This window comes from Lynx rufus, unplaced genomic scaffold (assembly GCF_022079265.1).
Source record: "Lynx rufus isolate CCGP_SWC_20201006 ecotype Redwood Valley unplaced genomic scaffold, mLynRuf1.p SCAF_16, whole genome shotgun sequence".
Lineage (NCBI taxonomy): Eukaryota > Metazoa > Chordata > Mammalia > Carnivora > Felidae > Lynx > Lynx rufus.
In genome coordinates, this window is record NW_025814830.1 from 24,333,906 (window position 1) to 24,353,478 (window position 19,573).

Below are 19,573 nucleotides of genomic sequence, written 5' to 3' on the forward strand. Positions count from 1 at the left end.
GCCCCCTTCCAGGAGGCCTAGCTGGGGCCAGTCGTATCTGCGGGCACCTGCTCTTGCCCCTGAGCTACATGGGACTCTGCCCCCTGACCCTGGACCCATCAGGAGGCCATGAGGGTTTCCCAGATACAGTAAACTGGGGCAGAAGGCCTCTGGGTTGCAAGTGACAGAAGCACAAACTGGCTTTATCTGAAAAAGGCATGATTGTCCCGTGTGATTGAAATATCTGGAGGCTGTTTGAACTTCAGGCACAGCTGGGTCCAGGGGCTCGGGGGTATTTTCAAGTCTCTGTCTCTCTCCAGTTTTCTGTGTTGGCTTCATTCTCACTGGGCCGTCTCCTGTGGTGACTTCCAGTGGCCACGAGCAGCTGTAGGCCACCAGCAAAAGAGAGCATCTCTTTTCGGTGGGTCAGCAGAAGTCCCAAAGAAGGTTCTCAGAAGCTTGTGGTCACATGACTGTCCCTAAACCAGTCACTGGGGCTTGAGAGACGCGATGATGATGAGCCAGCCCGGCTGACGTGGCCCCTGAGCCAAGGGACTGAAGTGGGAGAGACAATCCCAGCAGCAGAAGAAATAATGTCCCCTCCCAACTGGACCTTGGGGGTCCCGTCCACTGTAAAATGGGCTGCTTGCCCTATTCCCCCTACCAGGGTGATCGTGAGGTCTGACCCCTGGGCTCTGCTTCCTCCAGGTAAAGGGGCCTCGACTGTCCCATATGTGTGTCTCTGCTGTTGGTGTCTTTGGACTTGGGACAGAACCACTGGGGTGGGGGTGAGGGAGCGACGGGGGTCGGCTTCACTTGGCCTCAGGTGGGCCTTACAGCCAGAAGGAGTGCTCACTTCTGGAGGAGACCGCCCGAGAGGCGATGAGCTCCCCGTCACTGAGGTGGGTGAGCCAAGGGTCATTTGTTGGAGGCTTGGCAAAGGAGTTCCTTCATTCAGGGCCTCTGTGGGGCCCTCCTAGTTGCCAGCTGTCAGTGACCAGCAGAAGAACTGGTGAATGGGCAGAAAGGCCTTGAAGCCTTCCCTGGTAGGGGGGCCTCTGTGTCCAGCTTTGGGGGGGTTGCTTCTAGGGAGCCGCTGGCCTTTGGAGATGCCGCCATGGGCTCCCAGGCCTCTCACCAGGAGCGATAAACACGGTCATTCCTCCCAGCCCTGCCCTGCTTTGCTCTTCCAGGAGTGGGACCCGGTCCCTGGATGGGCTGAAGTCCCTGTGTCCAGGGCTATTGTCCATGCCCTTGTCCGCCTGCCATTGCCCAGGAAGTGGCCTAATGAGATCCCCAAGAGCGGTGTTTACCAGGTGAGGGTTCCCCCCTTCCCCTGAGGAACCCTCCAACTGCTCCTCTCTCTTCACCCCTGCCTCAGCTGGGCTTCGTGTGCCTGGATAGGCAGATCAGTAGTGGGGTGAAAGGTGCTGTGTGTGTGTGTGTGTGTGTGTGTGTGCATGCATGTCCTGGCCGCCCCGCCCACAGCTCTGGTCTGAGGGCTTTGCCTGGGGTTTAGAGCAGCTGCAGGGAGTCGTTGCCCTGGCCCCGTGGTGTTTGGGGTTTCTCAGCCTGTCAGTCCAGTCCCGAGGCACTGGAGTTTGGTGCCAGGCCAGAGAGATGGGCAGTGTGTGCACTTGTGGTTCAGTTCCCGGGAGCTGCCCTTGCTCACAGGGCTCAGTTCAGCGAGACAGAAAGGTCGGGCCAGGAGCCCTCATTCGGGAGCGGGTAGACCCGGCTTTGAATCCCAGCCCTTCTGGCAAGCAGTTCCAGCTGTGTGATCTTAGGCAAGCCACTCGACCTCTGGGCTCCGTTCTGCATCTGTAAAACGGCTGTACCACCTTGGCCTTTGCAGGTCATGAACTTAAGAGCGAATATGTGGGTGTGGGCACCTGGCCTGACAGTGTTTCTGCTGTTGTGACCGCAAAGAGCTGGTTTAGGGGAGCTTTGCAGTGGGGGCTTCTCAGGGCAGGGACCTGATCTTGCTTTGTAAACCCTACCACATAGGGCGAGGCATACGTGGTTAATACTCCACAAACACTCCGTGTGGAATAAAGACTGGTTGGTTTAGATTTAGAGGTTGTCAACCAGTGGGTGGCACGGCTCCAGTGTTTAAATTAGCCACCCTCATTCATAAATCAGAATTTCGTGTAGAAATCAGCTTTGTAACTTGCCTAAGCGCTTTGGGCTCTTTGGTAGCTGTGGGCCCAACCAGGGTCTGAGGTGGCTCCCGGATCTCAGGTGGGCACTCACTAGGGGGCTTTGCTCAGACGCAGGGACTCTGGGTACCCTACTCTTCTACCTGTAGGGGCTCTGGACTCTTTCTTTCACAGCTTTTGCCAGTGGCCATTCGTGCCCTTTGTGACTGCCCTGAGCCTTCCCACCTCTTACCTCCTCCCTGCCCTCTGCCACCAGCCCTGTCCTGGTTCCAGTCTCGCAGGCAGGCCTGGAGGATGCTGGGAGCCTGGACTCCTGGTCCAGGGTTGCTCCTGTGACACAGGGTTCCCGCTGGGAAAATGGCAGCTGCCCGCAGGCCTCAGCCCCTATGTGTAGGGATGGCACCTTTTTGGGTAACTTTCTCTCTTTGGGGACTGGGAGTTCCAGGGGGAGAGAGAGCTTGCCTGGCACACGGGAGGTATGTAGTGGGCCTAGGGGGCCACAGGCACAATTAACTGCCTTTTTGGAATAAATGAATAAGCAAATGAATGAATGGTGCTGGGAAAGAGGGAGTCCATCTGGGCTGGGCATTGCAAGCCTGACATCTGCTCCCAATTTTGCCATAAAGGGTCCACTGTGCTCCCTCTCTGAGGTTTGGGCTCCTTTTCTACGAAGTGGAGCTTGCAAACTTCTCAACTTCTTGTCGGTGGAAACTTAAAAAATGTATTTAAAAAAGGCAGTCTTTCGTGGAAGCTTAATGTAACATGAACGCAAGGGGGAGGGTCTGGGCGTAGCGGGCGTGGGGGTCTGAGACACAGAACTCACTACAAAGCCCCCGTAGTTGGGTGGGTGTGGTCTTTGGGCAAGGACCTGCAAACAGACCCCACATGCACGGTCACCTGACTTATCACAAAGGTGGCTGCACTGAACTTCTTGAGGAGAGAATGGTGGCTTCTCCAGAAGCTGCTGGGGTCATCAGATGCCCATGTAGAAGAAAGGGATGAAGGCTGATCCCTGCCTCACGCCATACACAGAATTCGCTGGGATGGATCAGAGACCTCCACCTCCCTGTGCAAGTCAAACAGTCAAACTGTTAGGGCAGTGCTGTCCAGTAGAAGTTTCTAGATGATAGAAATGCTCTTTATCTGTGCTGCGGGATATAATAGCCACTAGCCGTGTGTGGCTTTTGAGCACTTGAAATGTGACTGGTGTGACGGCTGGACTGAACATTGAATTTCATTTTAAAGAAATTGAGAGAAAGACCAGGAGGGAGTGGCACAGAGAGAGGGAGAGAGAGAATCCGAGGCAGGCTCCGCACTGTCAGCACAGAGCCTGATGCTGGGCTCGACCTCATGAACTGTGAGATCATGACCTGAGCTGAAACCAGCTTATGCTACTGAGACACCCAGGCGCCCCTTAATTTCATTTTTAACCCAGTTAACTCTAAATAGTCACGTGTGGCTAGTGGCTGCTGCAGTCCTGGGAAACACAGGGAACCGGTCCTGTGCGCAGAGCCTGAAACGGGACCTAGGAGTTAGGTGTGGGTTTAGGTTGATGACTCAGACCCGGGTCTGCTTTGTGTCTCCGCAGAGCTGAGGACCCTGTGTGTCTGGTCAGCCTGGCCCGGATGCAGAGGAAGAGGCCAGTGGTGCTGTGAGCCGGGCTGGCCGCGGAGCGGTGCGGGCCCCGTGTGGCCCACGCGGCTGCCTGCTGAGGGGGCCCCTGCCCAGCCCCGCCTGCCAGGCTCCGAGAGGCCGGAGGCCTAGGCCCACCAGGGAGGGTGTCTTCAGACAGATGCTCCCCAGGCCGTGGGGTCTCCTGAGGGCACTGCCGGGCGGGTGGGCCTCGGGGGGAAGATGCCGGCCAAGGGGCGCTACTTCCTTAACGAGGGCGAGGAGGGCCCGAACCAGGACGTGCTCTACGAGAAGTACCGTCTCACCAGTCAGCACGGGCCGCTCCTGCTCACGCTCCTGTTGGTGGCTGTCACTGCCTGCGTCGCCCTCATCGTCATTGCCTTCGTCTGCGGGGTGAGTGAGGCGGCCAGCCCGTGGCGGGTTCGGGGCCCAGCTGTGCCGCTCTGGGCTTGCGAGGCCTCCCGGCAGGTCGTGGACTCCTCTCAGCCTGAAGCTCTGCATCTGTGACGTGCTCGGGAGCATAGTTAGGCTTTTAATTTTAATTTAATTTTGAAGTCTGGGGTGCTTTGCGAGCTTACGTTCATTTGGCCAAGTAAGCTACACTCCTTTTCTGCAAAGTAAACTTCTACGGAAGACCTAGGTCTGGGACAGCTCGCGTGTCATGACTCCCTCTTCCCAGCACTCCTTCTCTGGCCTCAGAGTCCTTCTCAACCCCGGTCTTGAGGCAGACGCCCCTGCTGTCATCTCTGACCTAGGCCTTGCCCCACCACTGCTCTTGAGACGTGGCTAGTGTGGCTGAGGAACAGAAGCTTTAAAAAAGTAAATTAATTTCTCCCTTCCTCCTTCCCTCCTCCCTCCCTCCCTCCCTCGCTCCTTCCTTCCTTCCTTCCTTCCTTCCTTCCTTCCTTCCTTCCTTCCTTCCTTCCTTCCTTCCTTCCGAGAGCATCAGCACCCTTGGGGCAGAGAGGGAGGGAGAGAGAGAATCCCAAGCACTGCAGAGCCTGAAGCAGGGCTCGATTCCATGAACCGAGAGATCATGACCTGAGCCAAAACTAAGAGTTGGATGCTTAACTAACTGAGCCACCCAGGTACCCCTGAGGAACTGAGTTTTTTTTTTTTTTTTTTTTTAAGTTTATTCATCTATTTTGAGAGGGAAAGCATGAGTCGGGGAGGAGCAGAGAAGGAGAGAGAAAGCATCCCAAGCAGGCTCCACACTGTCAGCATGGAGCCAGACACAGGGCTCGAACCCACAAACCTTGAGATCATGACCAGAGCTGAAGTTGGACGCTTAACTGACCGAGCCACCCAGGCGCCCCTGGTGTAAAATTAATCTTGAATAGCCACACGTGGCTAGTAGCCATTGTATGCAGCAGCAGAGTTCTAGAAGAAAACTTCAGAGACTACAGGGTGTTATCAGGGTGATATGGGTACAGCAGCCAGCACTCAGTGGGTGCACTGTTGGTGCTGCCTGTATCTGTGGCTGGAAACCGCAGGACATTGGTTTCTGCATTCAGCAAATGGTTACTGAGTACCTACTGTATGCTGGCCCCCAGATCAGCCTCTGTGCCCGTGGAGCTTAGGGGCTCCTGGGGGAAACCAGGTGCTGTCCCAGCTGTGACTCTCCTTTCCTGTCAACTACCTCCCAGCGTCACACTTCTGTCTCTTTGCTCCAGCTCTTCCCCCGTCTGGGACGCCTTTGGTCAGCCTTTGCTCCTAACCTCCATTCATTCTGTAACAGACAGGAGCAGTGGCCTCCTCCAGGAGGCTTTCCACGGCTTTGCTCCTGCACTCTGGTGCTATCTGTCCCCCGCAGGTCCTCACAGAGCACCCTGGAAGCAGAGGAGGCCTGACAGGGAGGGGTTGGGGAGTGGTAGCATCACAGGGCTGGGCTGTGCAGGATCTCAGGGCTGCACAGGAAGCAACTGGTGAAGGATGGTGGTGAAGGCAACCTTAGCCAAGACAGCACAAAGCCCGAAGGTAAGGAAGAGCTTGGTGTTTAGATGGAGCATAGATGTCATCCGTGTGGAGAACACAGGTGACATTGCTCAGGGCAGTCTGGACAGGCTAGCCTGGCAGGCTTCCTGGAGGAGGCAGTGCCTCACTGGGGAAAGCTGAGGCATTTCTGTGTATGTTTGCCCTGCCCAGGACCCCTCTGGACACCAGACTGTCCTGGGGACGACCTTCTTCACACTTGCTGTGTTTGTGGTTCTCTACGTGCTGGTTTATGTTGAGTGCCTCGTCCGGCGGTGGCTCAGGGCCTCGGCGCTGCTCATCTGGGTCTGCCTTATGATGCTGGGCTATGTGCTGGTGTTCGACTCATGGATAAAGACAACCCACATGGGGGCACAGGTAACAGGGTGGGGGGACCCTGGTGTCCCCAGGGGCTGGATGCCACCACCTAGCTGTGCACCCAGAAACTCGTGCCTGCATTCAGTGTGCTGGCCTTGGGCCTTCCTCCTGCCACGGGCCATGGGTCTGTGACATAGGGTGGGCCCCGGGGTGATCTTGGGCCCCTGTCAGCTCTCTGAGCTGGAGAGATGGCTGGACTGGGAAGAGTGTCCCTGTGAATGTCCGGCTGGAGCATTGCAGGCAGACCCTCATTTGGTTGGAAATGACACAACTCCAGCTCAGAGAGGCAGAAAGGCACAAACGGGCCCGTGTGCCAGGAAAGGCTGGGGGTGCCAGTCCCGGGGCTCCAGCGGGATGGCCGGGTCCCAATTGCCCTCTGTTCTGTTTTCCCCTGTGCCATTTCATTCCCAGGCGGGCCATCCCCAGGTTGGGCTGATCTGCGGGGGGCAGCCAGTGAGCCGACCCTGCCCCAGCCTTTTGCCAATCACCATTCCTGTGGAGGGAGAGCCCCGGCAGTGGGTGCCAGGCGGGAATTCCCTCGACCACGAGGGCCTGAGTCTGACTCCTGGGGAGGCCTGGCCTCGGCCCCAGATCATAAATCAGCTCATAGGAAGTGATGGATACTGTTGTCTGGGTCTGACCCAGAAGCAGAATTCGGCTTTTTCTCGTTCTATTGCAAGTCTGTCTCTGTCCCTCACCACTGGGAGGGGAAGGGGCCGCCCTGGGGGCAGAGGGCTCAGGATTCGGGTTTTGGGGGCCATCCCCAGAAGAATAGAGACTGCAGGGGCCCTGATGTCAGCTCGGTCTGGGGCTGTGTCCTGGGGCAGGGGCGGCGGGGCCAGTCCCTGAGCCTCACGATTCCCTGCCCCCAGGTGCCCTTCTTCCTCTTCATTGTGTTCGTGGTGTACACGCTGCTGCCCTTCAGCATGCAGGGGGCCGTCGTGGCGGGGGCAGTCTCCAGCATCTCCCACCTCCTCGTTATCGGGACTCTGATGGAGGCCTTCACGACGCCCAGTGTCCATGCAGGGCTGCAGGTGAGGTGTGCACAGGGGCCCAGGAGGGGGGCAGGTGGAGGCAGGGGCTGTGGTTTGGTCCCGAGGGCGGCGGAGACCTGTGTGGGTGAGTCGGTCCTGAGGCCTCAGCACCCTGTTTTGCAGACAGATGGCCTCCAGGCTAGGCTTTCCCTCAGTCGGCTGGGGAAGCCGGCCCCCTGGGCAGGGCCATGCCCTGTGGCCTTTTTTTGCTGGCCTGTGGTGCCCCTGACGATCTGGCCCTCCTTCTCCAGTCCTGCTGTGTAGCTCAGCGTCACCTGCAGAGTCCCGTGCTGATAGGGCTGGGAGCATATCCCTGGGCACCCTGTCTTGTGTCTTTGCACTGAGTGAAACATTCACAGTTAGTGGTGGCCAGGAGAGGTATTTTCCTCTGACCAGGCCTGGTGTCAGCTCTGGGAGACAGAAGCCGGAGCTCTGGGCACCTATCGGGATGCCATGCCTTCTGTGACTGTCCTCTGGGCCGAACTGAGATGATGCCTTTCTGCTTCCCTGGTCTCAGGGTCCCCAGCCTGAGACCTGGTCTAATCGTCACAGTGACTCTAGAGGACCAGCACCTGTCTGGGCCTCAGTTTCCCTGCCTGTCTGGGAAGGGTGCCAGCCTGAGTGGGTCGAAGGTCAGAGAATGGGGTTGGGGTGCCATCACCAGCCTGCCGAGGGGGCTGGTAGCCCGAGGGCACAGGCCAAGCCATATGCTGAGCCTGCCCTCCGCCCGCCCTCAGCTGCTGGCCAACGCTGTCATCTTCCTGTGTGGGAATCTCACGGGCGCCTTCCACAAGCACCAGATGCAGGACGCCTCCCGAGACCTCTTCACCTACACTGTCAAGTGCATCCAGATCCGTCGTAAACTGCGCGTCAAGAAGCGTCAGCAGGTGTGGACCCCGCCTCCCCCTAGAGCCACAGCCCGGTCCTCCCCGGCCCTGCCTGGCTGTCTCCCAGGCCCCACGCCCTGTGTCCTTTCTCGGTGGATGTCAGACACTCACTGAACAGTGTGAGCATGGGCCGCATGACTGGACAACCATGCAAGCTTCGCCCCTGGGGGTTGCTGGGGACATGGGAGGCTGGTGGTAGGACACAGGCCAGCGGAGATGGAGGGTGCGCCAGGCAAAGCAGGAAGGAACGTAGAGAAAACAGAGGCCAGTCACCTAGGCTGGGGCCTCAAGCCCCCCTGCCTGTCCTCCACCGGTGCTCAGGAGAACCTGCTGCTGTCGGTGCTGCCCGCCCACATCTCCATGGGCATGAAGCTGGCCATCATCGAGCGGCTCAAGGAGCGCGGGGACCGCCGCTACATGCCCGACAACAACTTCCACAGCCTGTACGTCAAGCGGCACCAGAACGTCAGGTGGGTCCCACAGGGGGTTTGGGGGAGGTGAATCTGAGCTCAGTCTCCCCATTTGTCTCCCCAGGGGGTCGGATCAGACCAGATTGGTGTCGGGAGAGATCCAGTAGCCCCCTAAAATTGTAAAGCTCTGCACATAAGTGGGGCCTTTAGGAAGAGAGGGGTCCTTTCAGGTGATCCGCAAGGGGGCACAGGCCCCCCTAAAAAGAGGCAAAGTCCCCTGGTCCTGACAGCCGTCTTTGGCAGATTCACAGCGGCTTCAGAATCTTATTTGAATGCACCAACCTCAGTGAGGTTGTCTGTGAGCTGGTCTGGAACTCATGGACTAAGAGCTGGGAGATCTGGTGCAAACTGAAGCTCTGGCTTCGAAGTGGGCCTTAACCAGAGCCTCAGTTTGCTCATCTGTGGAATGGGAGCCCTACAAGGGTAGCGTGTGTATGTCGAGTGTCGGGTGTGGAGCTCGGCTTGAGGGAGCACGGAGTCTCGTCTCACCAGCAGGCTTGGTTCTGAAGTCTGTGCAAAGGTGGGGAGGGAGGAGGGCATTCCGAGGCGCCTGTGAGAGCACCATCCTGTGGTCTGCAGTGATGGGGGCCTGGGGATGACAGTTCTCGATGGCCCTGTGACTCTGGGGCTTGCTGTGTTTTGCCTTAATACTAAGCCTCTGGAACGTTAATTCCTCTTTATGGCCCCAAGCTTCTCTCCTGTCCCTAAGGAGGCTGAGGAGTGGCCGGGGTGATTGGGCTCAGGGCTGGCGGGTGCTCAGGGGCTTCCAGGGACCTGGCTCTGACCCTCCGGCTGCACCCCTGCCCCCAGCATCCTCTATGCGGACATTGTGGGCTTCACGCGGCTGGCCAGCGACTGCTCCCCCAAAGAGTTGGTGGTGATGCTGAACGAGCTCTTCGGCAAGTTCGACCAGATCGCCAAGGTGAGCCCGCGGGCCTTTGTGCTGCCCCCCTTGTCCCCACGGGTGGCATGTGCCCAGTGCTGTGCTGACATGGGTGTGCGGAGGCCTGAATCGTACCATTCAGTCAGCAAACACTTCCAAGGGCTCTGCAGTGGCAGCCAGAATCCTGTCCCCAGACTGTGAGGTCAGGGAGGAGACTGCCAGTACACGTTGGGGGATGCACAGGGGCTCAGGAGGGCTGCCTGGAGGAAGAGATGGCTCTATCTCACCGCACGAGGGCATCAGAAGCAGGCCTCCCCAGGGAGCTTGGGAGGCCTTTGCAAAATGCTGGGCCTCACCCACAGGGTGCCTTCTGACAAGATCCCTGGTGAACCGTGTGCATGTTAGAGTTTGAGGAACCTAAAAAGAGACCCTGAAGAGGAAAAGCAATGGTTCTGGGCAGAGGGAACAGCGTGTGCAAAAGGTTGGAATAAAAGGAAGCCTCTGGAGGCCCTTGAAGTGAGCGTGGCTCAGTGTGAGTAGACAGAAGATGAGGGAGACGTAGCCCCAGGGTCAGACATGCAAGGACCTGGGGCTGAGATGAGGAGAACTTGATCCGGGGACCCTGGGGAATGTGGCAGATGCCAGAGTGGGGGTGGGCATTGGGTGAGGAGGGTCTCCCAGGTACAGCTGAGCAGGGAGAGGTCTGGAGACTAAGCAGGGCTGGGCTAGGCTATCACTGTTCATCTTCACGAGCAGCACTGGGACTGGGGGAGGGGGCAGGGAACAGACATTTGTGGGTCGGGGGATCGTGTGTGTGTGTGTGTGTGTGTGTGTGTGTGTGTGTGTGTGTGCATACTGTTACTCGTTAATTTACCGAATGGTCCTGAGACCTGCCGAGTGGCAGCCTTGAGCTCAAGTGGGGGCCTTGGCCCTGCCCTCAGATTGCTCCCAGCCTATATGCTATGTGCTTTGAAGAGGGGCGCAGGGAGCTGGGGGGCCTGGGGAGCAGCTGGGCCAGCTTCCGGTGAAGACAGGCTTAGTGGTGGCCACTAAGGAGAGACCCAAGTGTTAACACTGAAGGCCGAGGCTGTCTATGCTGGCTGCACACCTGAATCGGGTTGAAAGCTTAAATAAAATGCTAGCACCCGTGCCCACACTTGGGCGAGATTTTAAGAGCCTCCCGGGTGACTCCGTGTGTGGAGAACCAGTGGTGTGGACCCTGATGGGAGGTGAGTGCGGGCCCCGCAGCAGGAGGACTCTTTCATGGTCAGAGCTGCTCTGTTCTAGGAGGGACTGGCCCCCCAGGAGTGGCCTCCGTCTTAGAGAATGACCACCACGGGGAGTGGCTAAACTACCGGAGGGCACTACTGGCCAGGGGTGCCCTGGAGCACTGTCCCTCGGGGTATTGTGGACCGAGTGACTCAGAGAGCCTGCCTAGTCTGGAGCCTTCCTTCAGGAGCCTCCTTCCTTCATGACATCTCTTAAACCAGCAGGTGGGCGTTCCCAGTAGATGGGCCGTATGTGGGCCAGGGGCCTGGGTTTCCAGTCACAGGTGGCTCTTTCCTTGCCACAAAGCCTGGGGACCTGCTGTTGTCCTCTTGGACACCACCTTCCTTCTGTGGCAGGTGCAGGAGGCAGGTCCTTTGTACAGATGGGGAGAGGGACGCCTTCCAGCTGGAGCGTCTAGTTCCTGGGCAGGGCTGGTCCCAGACTTCTGTCCTATCAGCAGATTCCAGATCCGTACCCTCTTTCTGAGAGCCAGGGCCGACCCTCCCAGAGGCACCTGCACCACATCTGGACTCAGGACCCCACCACCCCCAACATACACAACTTCGCTGGTTTCTTTTTTATTGTCTAATTTTTTTTTGATGTTTTATTTATTTTTGAGAGAGACAGAGAGACAGAGTGCGAGCGGGGGAAGGGCAGAGAGAGAGGGAGACACAGAATCCAAGGCAGGCTCCAGGCTCCGAGCTGACGGCACAGAGCCGGACGCGGGCTGACGCACCGTGAATCATGACCTGAGCTGAAGTCGACGCTCAACCGACTGAGCCACCCAGGCGCCCCTAACTTCCCTGGTTTCTAAGTGTCAGGGTGGGGCATCAGCCTGGGGGACGTGGGCTCCCCTAAGTCCCTGACGGACAGCCCCGCTCCAGAGGGCAGCGCTGTGCTTGTCTGGGGCGGAGATGAGGGTGGCCAGAGCCCTGAGCCTGAGTCTCCAGGCTGGGCCTCCAGGCCCTCTCCAAGGTTCCTGCTGCTTTCTAGAAAAGCCACTGTCTTCCCATCCCTTGGCAGCCAGGGCCCAACGGGAAACAACTGGCACTCACTCAAATGAGGTCATTGGAAGAAGGTTTAGTAAAGGGACTGCTCATAAAGGCGTGGCTGGTACAGGGACTGAATGGGAGGGATGGTGCCCTACCTGGTCACTGAGGCTGGGCATGGGAGGGGACGGGCACCAGATCTGGAGGCCGAGGACACCTGTGTTCCAGGAGGTTAGCCAGCCTTTAGCCCTCCATTTTCTCCTTAGCACTTTCACCGCAGGATGTCTAGTTTAGTGTCTAACTGCCGCTAGTGTGTGAGCCCCACGTTGTGGGGAGTTTTGTCTGTTTTGCTCCCTGTGTGTTCCAGTGCCTGGGGTGGGGCAGGGAGCTCACGGACATTTCAGCATTGCATGACCGGATGAAGCAAAGACAGTGCCTCTCCCAGAGGCACTCGGGTGGCCATCCCTGGTAATACCCGCTCTGGCCCCTGATTCTTGCTTAGGGGTTCCCTCTGGAGAGTCCTCCGTATCCCCAGTCCTTTCGTCAGGCCCAGAAGCGGCTACTGGTGGCTGGTACCCCAGAGGAAGCGTCTGGCCACGAAGGAGTCTGGCTCACTCTGGAGAGTGTGGGGAGGCGCCTGGCACGTGTGGACCCCAGCTCTTAGCCATCTGCCGACCAGGCCCCTGCTTGCCTTGCCCTGCAGGCCAATGAGTGTATGCGGATCAAGATCCTGGGCGACTGCTATTACTGTGTGTCAGGCCTGCCCGTATCCCTGCCCACCCATGCCCGGAACTGTGTGAAGATGGGGCTGGACATGTGTGAGGCCATTAAGTAGGTACCATGGGCGGAACCGGGGCACTGGGTCCTGCTTCCCAACGCGCGGTAGGGGATGCACTGGAACCACTTTGCAGTTGAGGAAACCGAGGCTCGGGGCGAAAGTGGCTTGCCTGGGTCCCTCAGCAGCCCTGGCTGGGATGGGGTGACTGGACTGCTCTGCCCAGGCAGGTGCGAGAGGCCACAGGTGTGGACATCAGCATGCGTGTGGGCATCCACTCGGGGAATGTGCTGTGTGGTGTCATTGGGCTGCGCAAGTGGCAGTACGACGTGTGGTCCCACGACGTGTCTCTGGCCAACAGGATGGAGGCGGCTGGAGTCCCTGGGTGAGGCGCAGCGGGACGGTGGCGGGGTCAGAGGCCGTGGGCCAACTCTGGGTTGGGGGCTTAGGGTGGGGTCAGAGATGGGAGCAGTGACCTCGCGTTGGGGGAGCCAGTCCGGGCTCTGGCCTACTTGGCCCCGCCCATGGTGTCCCCCCCACCCCTGGCCCCCCCCCCCCCCGGCGGATGCCAGCCTCCTCTGGGCCCTGCTGCTCTGACTTGTGTCTCCCCCAGCCGGGTGCACATCACAGAGGCCACGCTGAACCACCTGGACAAGGCGTATGAGGTGGAGGACGGGCACGGGCAGCAGCGGGACCCCCACCTGAAGGAGATGAACATCCACACCTACCTGGTCATCGACCCCCGGGTACAAGGGCTCAGAAGAAGCAGCCGGGCGGGAGGGCCTCGCTCAGGAGACCCTGGGAGCCGGGGCTGTGTGGGGGAGCAGGGTCCACACCCTGGGGGAAGATCCCCATGGAGGGGAGAGTGCTTTTCTCTTCCAGGCTGTGGAGACGTGGGGTAGCAGCCTGCCCAGGGTAGGAGTGAGCTCCCCGTCACGGAGTACATTCTAGGCTCCAGTGCCTCTGGGCCTCAGTGTTCTCGTCTGTGCCATTGGAATAACAGCAGTGCCTACCTCAGGAGGAGGAGGAGCTAGTCTGAGTGAGGCCCTCACCATAAAGGGGCACCTCATAAACGTCCCAGAAATGGTAGTCGCTGTTACTTTGTTTTCTGGGGGGTTGTCACTAATTTCCTCGATTTTGAAAAGACACATTTTTAAAATGTGCTTTGGCTGAGTCAGGAAAGTGGGACTAGGCAGGAGCCTAGGGTTCTGCCCCCCAGTGGCCGCCTAACTGGCTGGTGCCGTCACTTGCTGGGGGGTGGGGGGACCCCACTTTCCTCAGGACCCCGTGGAGGGGGTAGCTGCTGGGCTGCCGTAAGGCCGGTAGGCCCTGGCCCTGCCCTGCGCCCACACAGGCCTTCTTTCCTGCCACGGGAGGCCCGCTCGTCTGGCGGCCTCGGTGAATCATCCTTGGGACTTGCTCAAGAATGTCAGCCCCGACAGGCTCTTTCCAGCTCCCTCTCTCTCTAGCCTTGGCCGTCCTCAGAGCTGGCCCGACAGTCTGTGGGGGAGCGGAGGGCCGGCCTGTGAGCCTCCCCAGGCCCCAGGGGCGCCATCCTGCTCCTCAGGGATGGGAACTGCTCAGCAGCGTCCCCTCCCCTAATGTGGGCCATGGGTGCTGAGTGAGCTTCTGGGGAAACTCTTTCCGGGTACCTGGGGCTGTCATGGAATACGGTGTGGCCCCTCACCCTGTACCCCACAGCTCTGGGCCCCACCCTCTTTTCCACCCACCCCGTCCCTCCCTCCTGAGAGCCCTTCAGCCCCTGTCCCTCCACTGCCAGGCTTTTTGTACCCCAGGACGCTTGCCACTGCTGCTGTCTCTGCCCACAGCCCTCTTCGCTCTGAGGGCTCAGATGCTCCCATTTGTTTGTCGTCTCTGCTTATTTACTGTCTGCGTGAGCTGCACGTGGGCCACCTTGGGGCAGGGGGGCCCCTCTTCTCCAGGCTGCAGTCCCTGCACCTTGAGTGCTTCCCGACAGTGGAGCAGGTGCTCGGAGAGCCTGTGAGCCGATGAAGCAGAGCCCTGGTCCTGCAGGCCAGCGGTGGGCACGGCCCCACCGGGCCGCCGCCTCAGCCAGGCAACCACAGGGCTCCTAGGCGAGCTTGAGTTTCACATAAGCAGCGAAGAAGTTTTTAGCATGAGCGTGTTTTGGGCAGGATCTCACGGGGCGTCCGACATTTTCCCCAGCAGCCCTGCCTTCCCCCATCTTGGTTGAATGTTATTCATTCACAGAGTTGAAAATTCAGAGGGCACGAAGGGGGTGTTGTGGACAGTCGCCCTCACATCCTGTGTGCAGCTGGCATGTCCCCACTAAAGGGGACCGGCGTGGTCGAGATTCTTGAGTTCCTTGCACAGACAGGTCTGTGCACATGTAAATAGACTGAGAGACGGTCATCTGCCCTTGCCAAGCCCAGAGTAGCGTGCCCCACCCTATTGCTTTCTTCACCTGATGACATATTTTGGAGACGTGTCCTTGTGTGTGCACAGAGGCCACCACACGCAAGCTCAGGGTCGTCTCCTGTTGTGGACGTGGAGGCCCTTTCCCATCTTGGGCCTCCGTGGGCTCTGACACCGTTTCTTAGGTGTGAGGACCCCTGGGGGACAAGTGTCCAGAGGTGGCAGGTGGGGTCACCTGTGGGCTGCTGAAGGTCACAAGTGACCTCCCTGTTCCTGCTTCTGAATAGGTGCATTTTTACTCTGAGCTGATGGGTCTTTATTTTTTTATTTAAACAAAAGTTTTTTAATGTTTATTTTTGAGAGAGACAGATGTGAGCGGGGGAGGGGCAGAGAGAGAGGGAGACACAGAATCGGAAGCAGGCTCCAGGCTCTGAGCAAGCGGTCAGCACAGAGCCCAACGTGGGGCTCGAACACTTGGACTGCGAGATCATGACCTGAGCCGAAGTTGGACGCTTAAGCCATTGAGCCACCCAGGCGCCCCTGAGCTGATGGATCTTTATAGACATTTATTTCTTGGGGAGCCCAGGTGTCTGGAAAGTGCTAGCGACCCTGAATTTGAGCATCCGGGTGCTGTGTGGGTAGAGTTACCCACCAGTGGAGGGGAGACAGAGAATGTGGCCTCCCCTGACCCCAGGGCAGGCTGCTGTCTGCAGGGCACAGCACATTCTCTGGACCCCAAAACTCTTCACAGAGGCTGGACTCCAGCTGTTCCTTCCGGTGGGGCAGACGGACATTTCTCAGGGTTTAAAAATGTTTCTATCCCGAAAGGAGGCTAGAAGTTTCCAGGCAAGCTGCCGCCTGTGGCTTAGCGAGTGTTTGTGGCTGTAGGTACTGGTCCATGTGGGTGTTTGCAGGGACCCAAGGAGACAGGGACTCTTGGAAGGCAGGAACCTTCACAGGGTAGGGGACTTGCAGATGACCCAAATTTGTCTTTCGTGGCCTTGGCGCTCTCTCTCTTCTCTAGTCCTGCCCACCCTCCCCAGCAGGGAGGGGTCCCCAGCTGTTGTTCCTTGTGGGGGAAGGGGGCCGTGGAGAGGCAGGGCCTGGCTAAGACACCCCGGGCCTGCCACGGCCATGGCAGGCACATGGCAAGTAACGGTCCCTGCTGTGGCGTGGGGGCCACATGAGGGGAATGCCCTGGAACGCTGCCCCAAGGGGTGGGGCTGGCCCCTTGTTGGCCGGCGCTCTGTCTCTCAGGTTCCTGGCCCACAGTCCTCTTCCTGCAGCTGTTCCTTCAGGAAGGACATGTGCCGGCCACATGTGGGTGGGCAGGGTAGGCGGCCAATGGCTTTCCTGGGCACTGTCTCCCCAGGGTGTCTCTGCGGGGAGAGGCCAGTGGGCTTTCAGGCCCCGAGGACAGTGGCTCCACAGAGCTTCACGGGCCCAGTGGGGCCTTAGGGCTTAGGACTTTAACACGATCTTTCCCTGGGGACACGGGGAAGGATCTGAGGGGCTGTGCACAGTTGTGTGTGACCCCCAGTGTCCTGCCCGCCTTGGAAGGACAGGGCTGGAGCCGGGACCTGCCCTGCAGCCCAGCCAAAGAGGGTCCTGGGCCGCAGCCAGTCCCCAAGGAGATTGCAGACCCGTAGTGTTTCTGCCGTTTTCTCTTTCCACCAGCCTGGCCAGCGCTCTGGGCAGCATTCAGTGTCGGGCGGGGCGGGGGGGGGGGGGGTTGGGCAGGATCCGGACAGTGGCCCCTTCCTGGGCTGAGGGTAGGGGACTAGACAGGCTGTGTCTATGTCTGCCCGCAGAGCCAGCAGCCGCCCCCGCCCAGCCAGCACCTCCCCAAGCCCAAGGGGGATGTGGCCCTGAAGATGAGGGCGTCCGTGCGCATGACCCGCTACCTCGAGTCCTGGGGGGCCGCACGGCCCTTTGCACACCTCAACCACCGCGAGAGCGTGAGCAGCAACGAGACCCCTATCCCCAACGGACGGAGGCCCAAGGTAGGACCCTCCCTCCCAGACTGCTCTGCACCTGCCCCGAGGATCCGAGAGTGCGGGAGATGATAGACCCAGTCTTGGGACAGACTTACGGGTCCTGCTTTGCAGAATAACTTCCTCTCTCCCTTCTCTTCCAGGCCATTCCCCTGCGGCGCCACCGGGCCCCTGACAGGTACATGCACTGTGCCCTCCTCTCTGTCAACCTGTGGCCTCTTTTCCTGGCCAAATCCTGCCCCCGTCACCTCCTCCAGGCAGGCTGCCTTGACCATCCTCTGTCCAGGAGGGCAACCCTGACCATGGAGTTTGCCATGGCTTGGCTCAAAGTGTCTCTAGGAATCAGAACTTTACAATAATAGAGTTGTGTACCCACCCCGCGGTCAGGTCAGTGGGGCTGGTGTGAGGGACCCGTGTGTGCTTAGCGGAAGAGGCCTTAGCCTGGGGGCCCAGGTCTGTCCTTTGCTTCTTATTGAGCTGCTGGCCAGCTGGCTGATGCTGCTTGGTGTGGGGTCTCCACTTGCCCTCTCTGGGCCTCAGTGGGACCTTCCTGTGTCCCTGGGGCCTCTGGCAGGCATCTGGGGACCCATCCGGGTGAGCCCTCTCGTCTACACTCCTGCCTTTGGGCAAGTTGTGGTCCTGGGGTGATGCAGTTGTGGGTTTCCGGGTTTCTTATCCAGGAGTGCATCCCCCAAGGGCAGGTCTGAGGACGACTCCTACGATGAGGAGATCCTCTCGGCCATCGAGGGGCTTAGCTCCACGAGGTGAGACTCTGAGGCCCCTCCTTGTCCTGTCCCCCTCGGATGGGGGTTCCCCATTTGGCCAGGCCCACCCTGAGCCCTGGTGTCTGGAGGCCCAGCTCCAGTTGTGTCCACGGTGGCTCCTTCGCCTCCTGCCGGTGGGCCCCGTCTCCTCCCCCGTCTCCTCCCAAGGGTGGGGCCCCCTAGTCCCCCCGGGCCAGGTCTCACGGCCTGTGTCTGCCACCCCCCAGGCCCTGCTGCTCCAAGTCTGATGACTTCTACACCTTTGGGTCCATCTTCCTGGAGAAGGGCTTTGAGCGAGAGGTAAGGGCCCCTGAGCAGCCCCAGGAACGAGGGCTCCAAGGCCTGGGGGTGGGGGGTTGCGGAGGTGAAGGCTGTGGGACAGCCAACATTCCCACGTCTGTTCAGGGAGGGTGGTGGGGAGTCACCCCGGCTGGCCGTGGGGGTGGGGGGGCCCAGTCTGGCTCTGTTTGGACTCTTCCTGCTGGCTCACCCCTGACATGCCCCCCCCCCAGCCCCCGCCCCGCCCCCATCAGTGATTCTCCCTCTTGGGTCTGGGAGAGGCTCCATTCAGATGCTAGGAGCTTTGCCCATAAGGGGCAGTGCACGCCTCAGTCTGACAATATCAGCCTTATAGTTAGGAAAAAGTGCTTCTCCCTCTTGCTGCACGACGACATGCTTTTTGTACCAAGTGTTTACTTATTTCTTGAGCGCCTACTGGGTTCTGGCAGTGTCCCAGGTACACACGTTATGCCACTGAAACCTCACGTGGTGGGACAGATGGCTGCTTGCTGCCTACTTCACAGACCCTTGGTCTGTGTGGCCAGTGCTGGGACCTCTCTCCCCTCTCAGCGTCCAGGACTGGGGGGGTCTTTCTCTAGCTGGGGCTCCCTGAGCTGGTGGCTCCGTAGGAGCTTGGGGTCTGGGGGAGGTGTGGTCATCGGGAAACCTGTCTGGCGAGCCTTCCACTAGCTGTGTGACCCGGGTGGGCTGCTGGACTCTCTGAGCCTCAGGGTTGGTTGGTTTGTTTTTTCAAGTTTTATTTATTTATTTTGAGAAAGAGAGCACGAGTAGGGGAGGGGCGGAGAGAGAATCCTGAGTAGGCTCTGCGCTAAGTGCGGGGCTTGCTCCCACTGATGTGTGGCTCGATCTCACGACCACGAGGTCACGACCTGAGCCGACATCACGAGTCGACTGAGCTGTCCAAGCGTCCCAGCCTCAGTCTGCTCATCTGCGGTAGGAGCCCTGTGGCTGGAGACCATGAGATTGTGCCCGGTGTAGGGGGGCAGACAGCACTAGCTAGGGGCTCAGCCCCGGCCTTACTCCTTGGTTTGGGCTGGGGACGGACCCACCACCAGCCCAGAGCTCAGACTTGGTTCCCATCCACAGGCTTGGGGCCATGGGCTCTTCAGGGACCTGGGAAATCAAGTCAGAGACCCCGGGCGGGGTGGGGGAGGGGCAGGGACGGCTCTAAACATCAAGGAGCCATGCCCAGTGGAGCTCATGAGGGTTATTTGGTCGTGATGATGTCCCATCGCCACCTGGAGCTCAAGGAGGGTGTTTTTAAGGTGATTAGCTCGAGCCGGGGTGGGCGATGAAGGGGTCAGAGCAAGTGGCCCTGTGGGTGGGGCCTCTGCCACCCCTGATAGTCCTCACCGCCCCCAGTACCGCCTGGCGCCCATCCCCCGGGTCCGCCACTATTTCGCCTGCGCCAGCCTCGTCTTCGTCTGCATCCTGCTCGTTCACGTCCTGCTCTTGCCCAGGTCAGTTGGCGTGGCGGGACCATCCAGCCCACTGGGGTCGGGCCAGGAGGGGCGGTGACCTCGCAGGGCTCACCAGAGGACCTGCCGGCGCTCTTGACCGGCAGGAGGGGGCTGGTTTTTGAGACGGGAGAAGCTGGACTGGGGTTGTGGCCGCACACCTGGGGTCACTAGAGCTGATTTTTGTTGTCACTGACTGTCCGGCTGCAGGCCTCCCCCTCCCACACACGCCTCC

At 59.4% G+C, this 19,573-nt stretch overlaps 1 protein-coding gene across 5 annotated transcripts in view; it reads left to right on the plus strand.

The window, feature by feature from the left end:
* ADCY7 (adenylate cyclase 7) overlaps positions 1-19,573 on the plus strand; it is a 44,829-nt gene that overhangs the window by 15,158 nt on the left and 10,098 nt on the right. For 4 of the 5 annotated variants that reach the window (XM_047078380.1, XM_047078376.1, XM_047078379.1 and 1 more), the window contains exons 2-15: positions 3,727-4,163; positions 5,916-6,119; positions 6,992-7,153; positions 7,891-8,040; positions 8,362-8,510; positions 9,321-9,432; positions 12,355-12,482; positions 12,653-12,811; positions 13,040-13,172; positions 16,635-16,826; positions 16,961-16,995; positions 17,498-17,581; positions 17,809-17,881; positions 19,244-19,341. In XM_047078380.1, coding sequence (XP_046934336.1) covers positions 3,993-4,163; positions 5,916-6,119; positions 6,992-7,153; positions 7,891-8,040; positions 8,362-8,510; positions 9,321-9,432; positions 12,355-12,482; positions 12,653-12,811; positions 13,040-13,172; positions 16,635-16,826; positions 16,961-16,995; positions 17,498-17,581; positions 17,809-17,881; positions 19,244-19,341 — 1,850 coding nt within the window. In that variant the 5' untranslated portion in view covers positions 3,727-3,992. Of the gene's footprint in view, positions 1-1,172; positions 1,296-3,726; positions 4,164-5,915; positions 6,120-6,991; positions 7,154-7,890; positions 8,041-8,361; positions 8,511-9,320; positions 9,433-12,354; positions 12,483-12,652; positions 12,812-13,039; positions 13,173-16,634; positions 16,827-16,960; positions 16,996-17,497; positions 17,582-17,808; positions 17,882-19,243; positions 19,342-19,573 lie in introns of all 5 variants that reach the window. The other variant, XM_047078377.1, reaches the window with a different exon arrangement.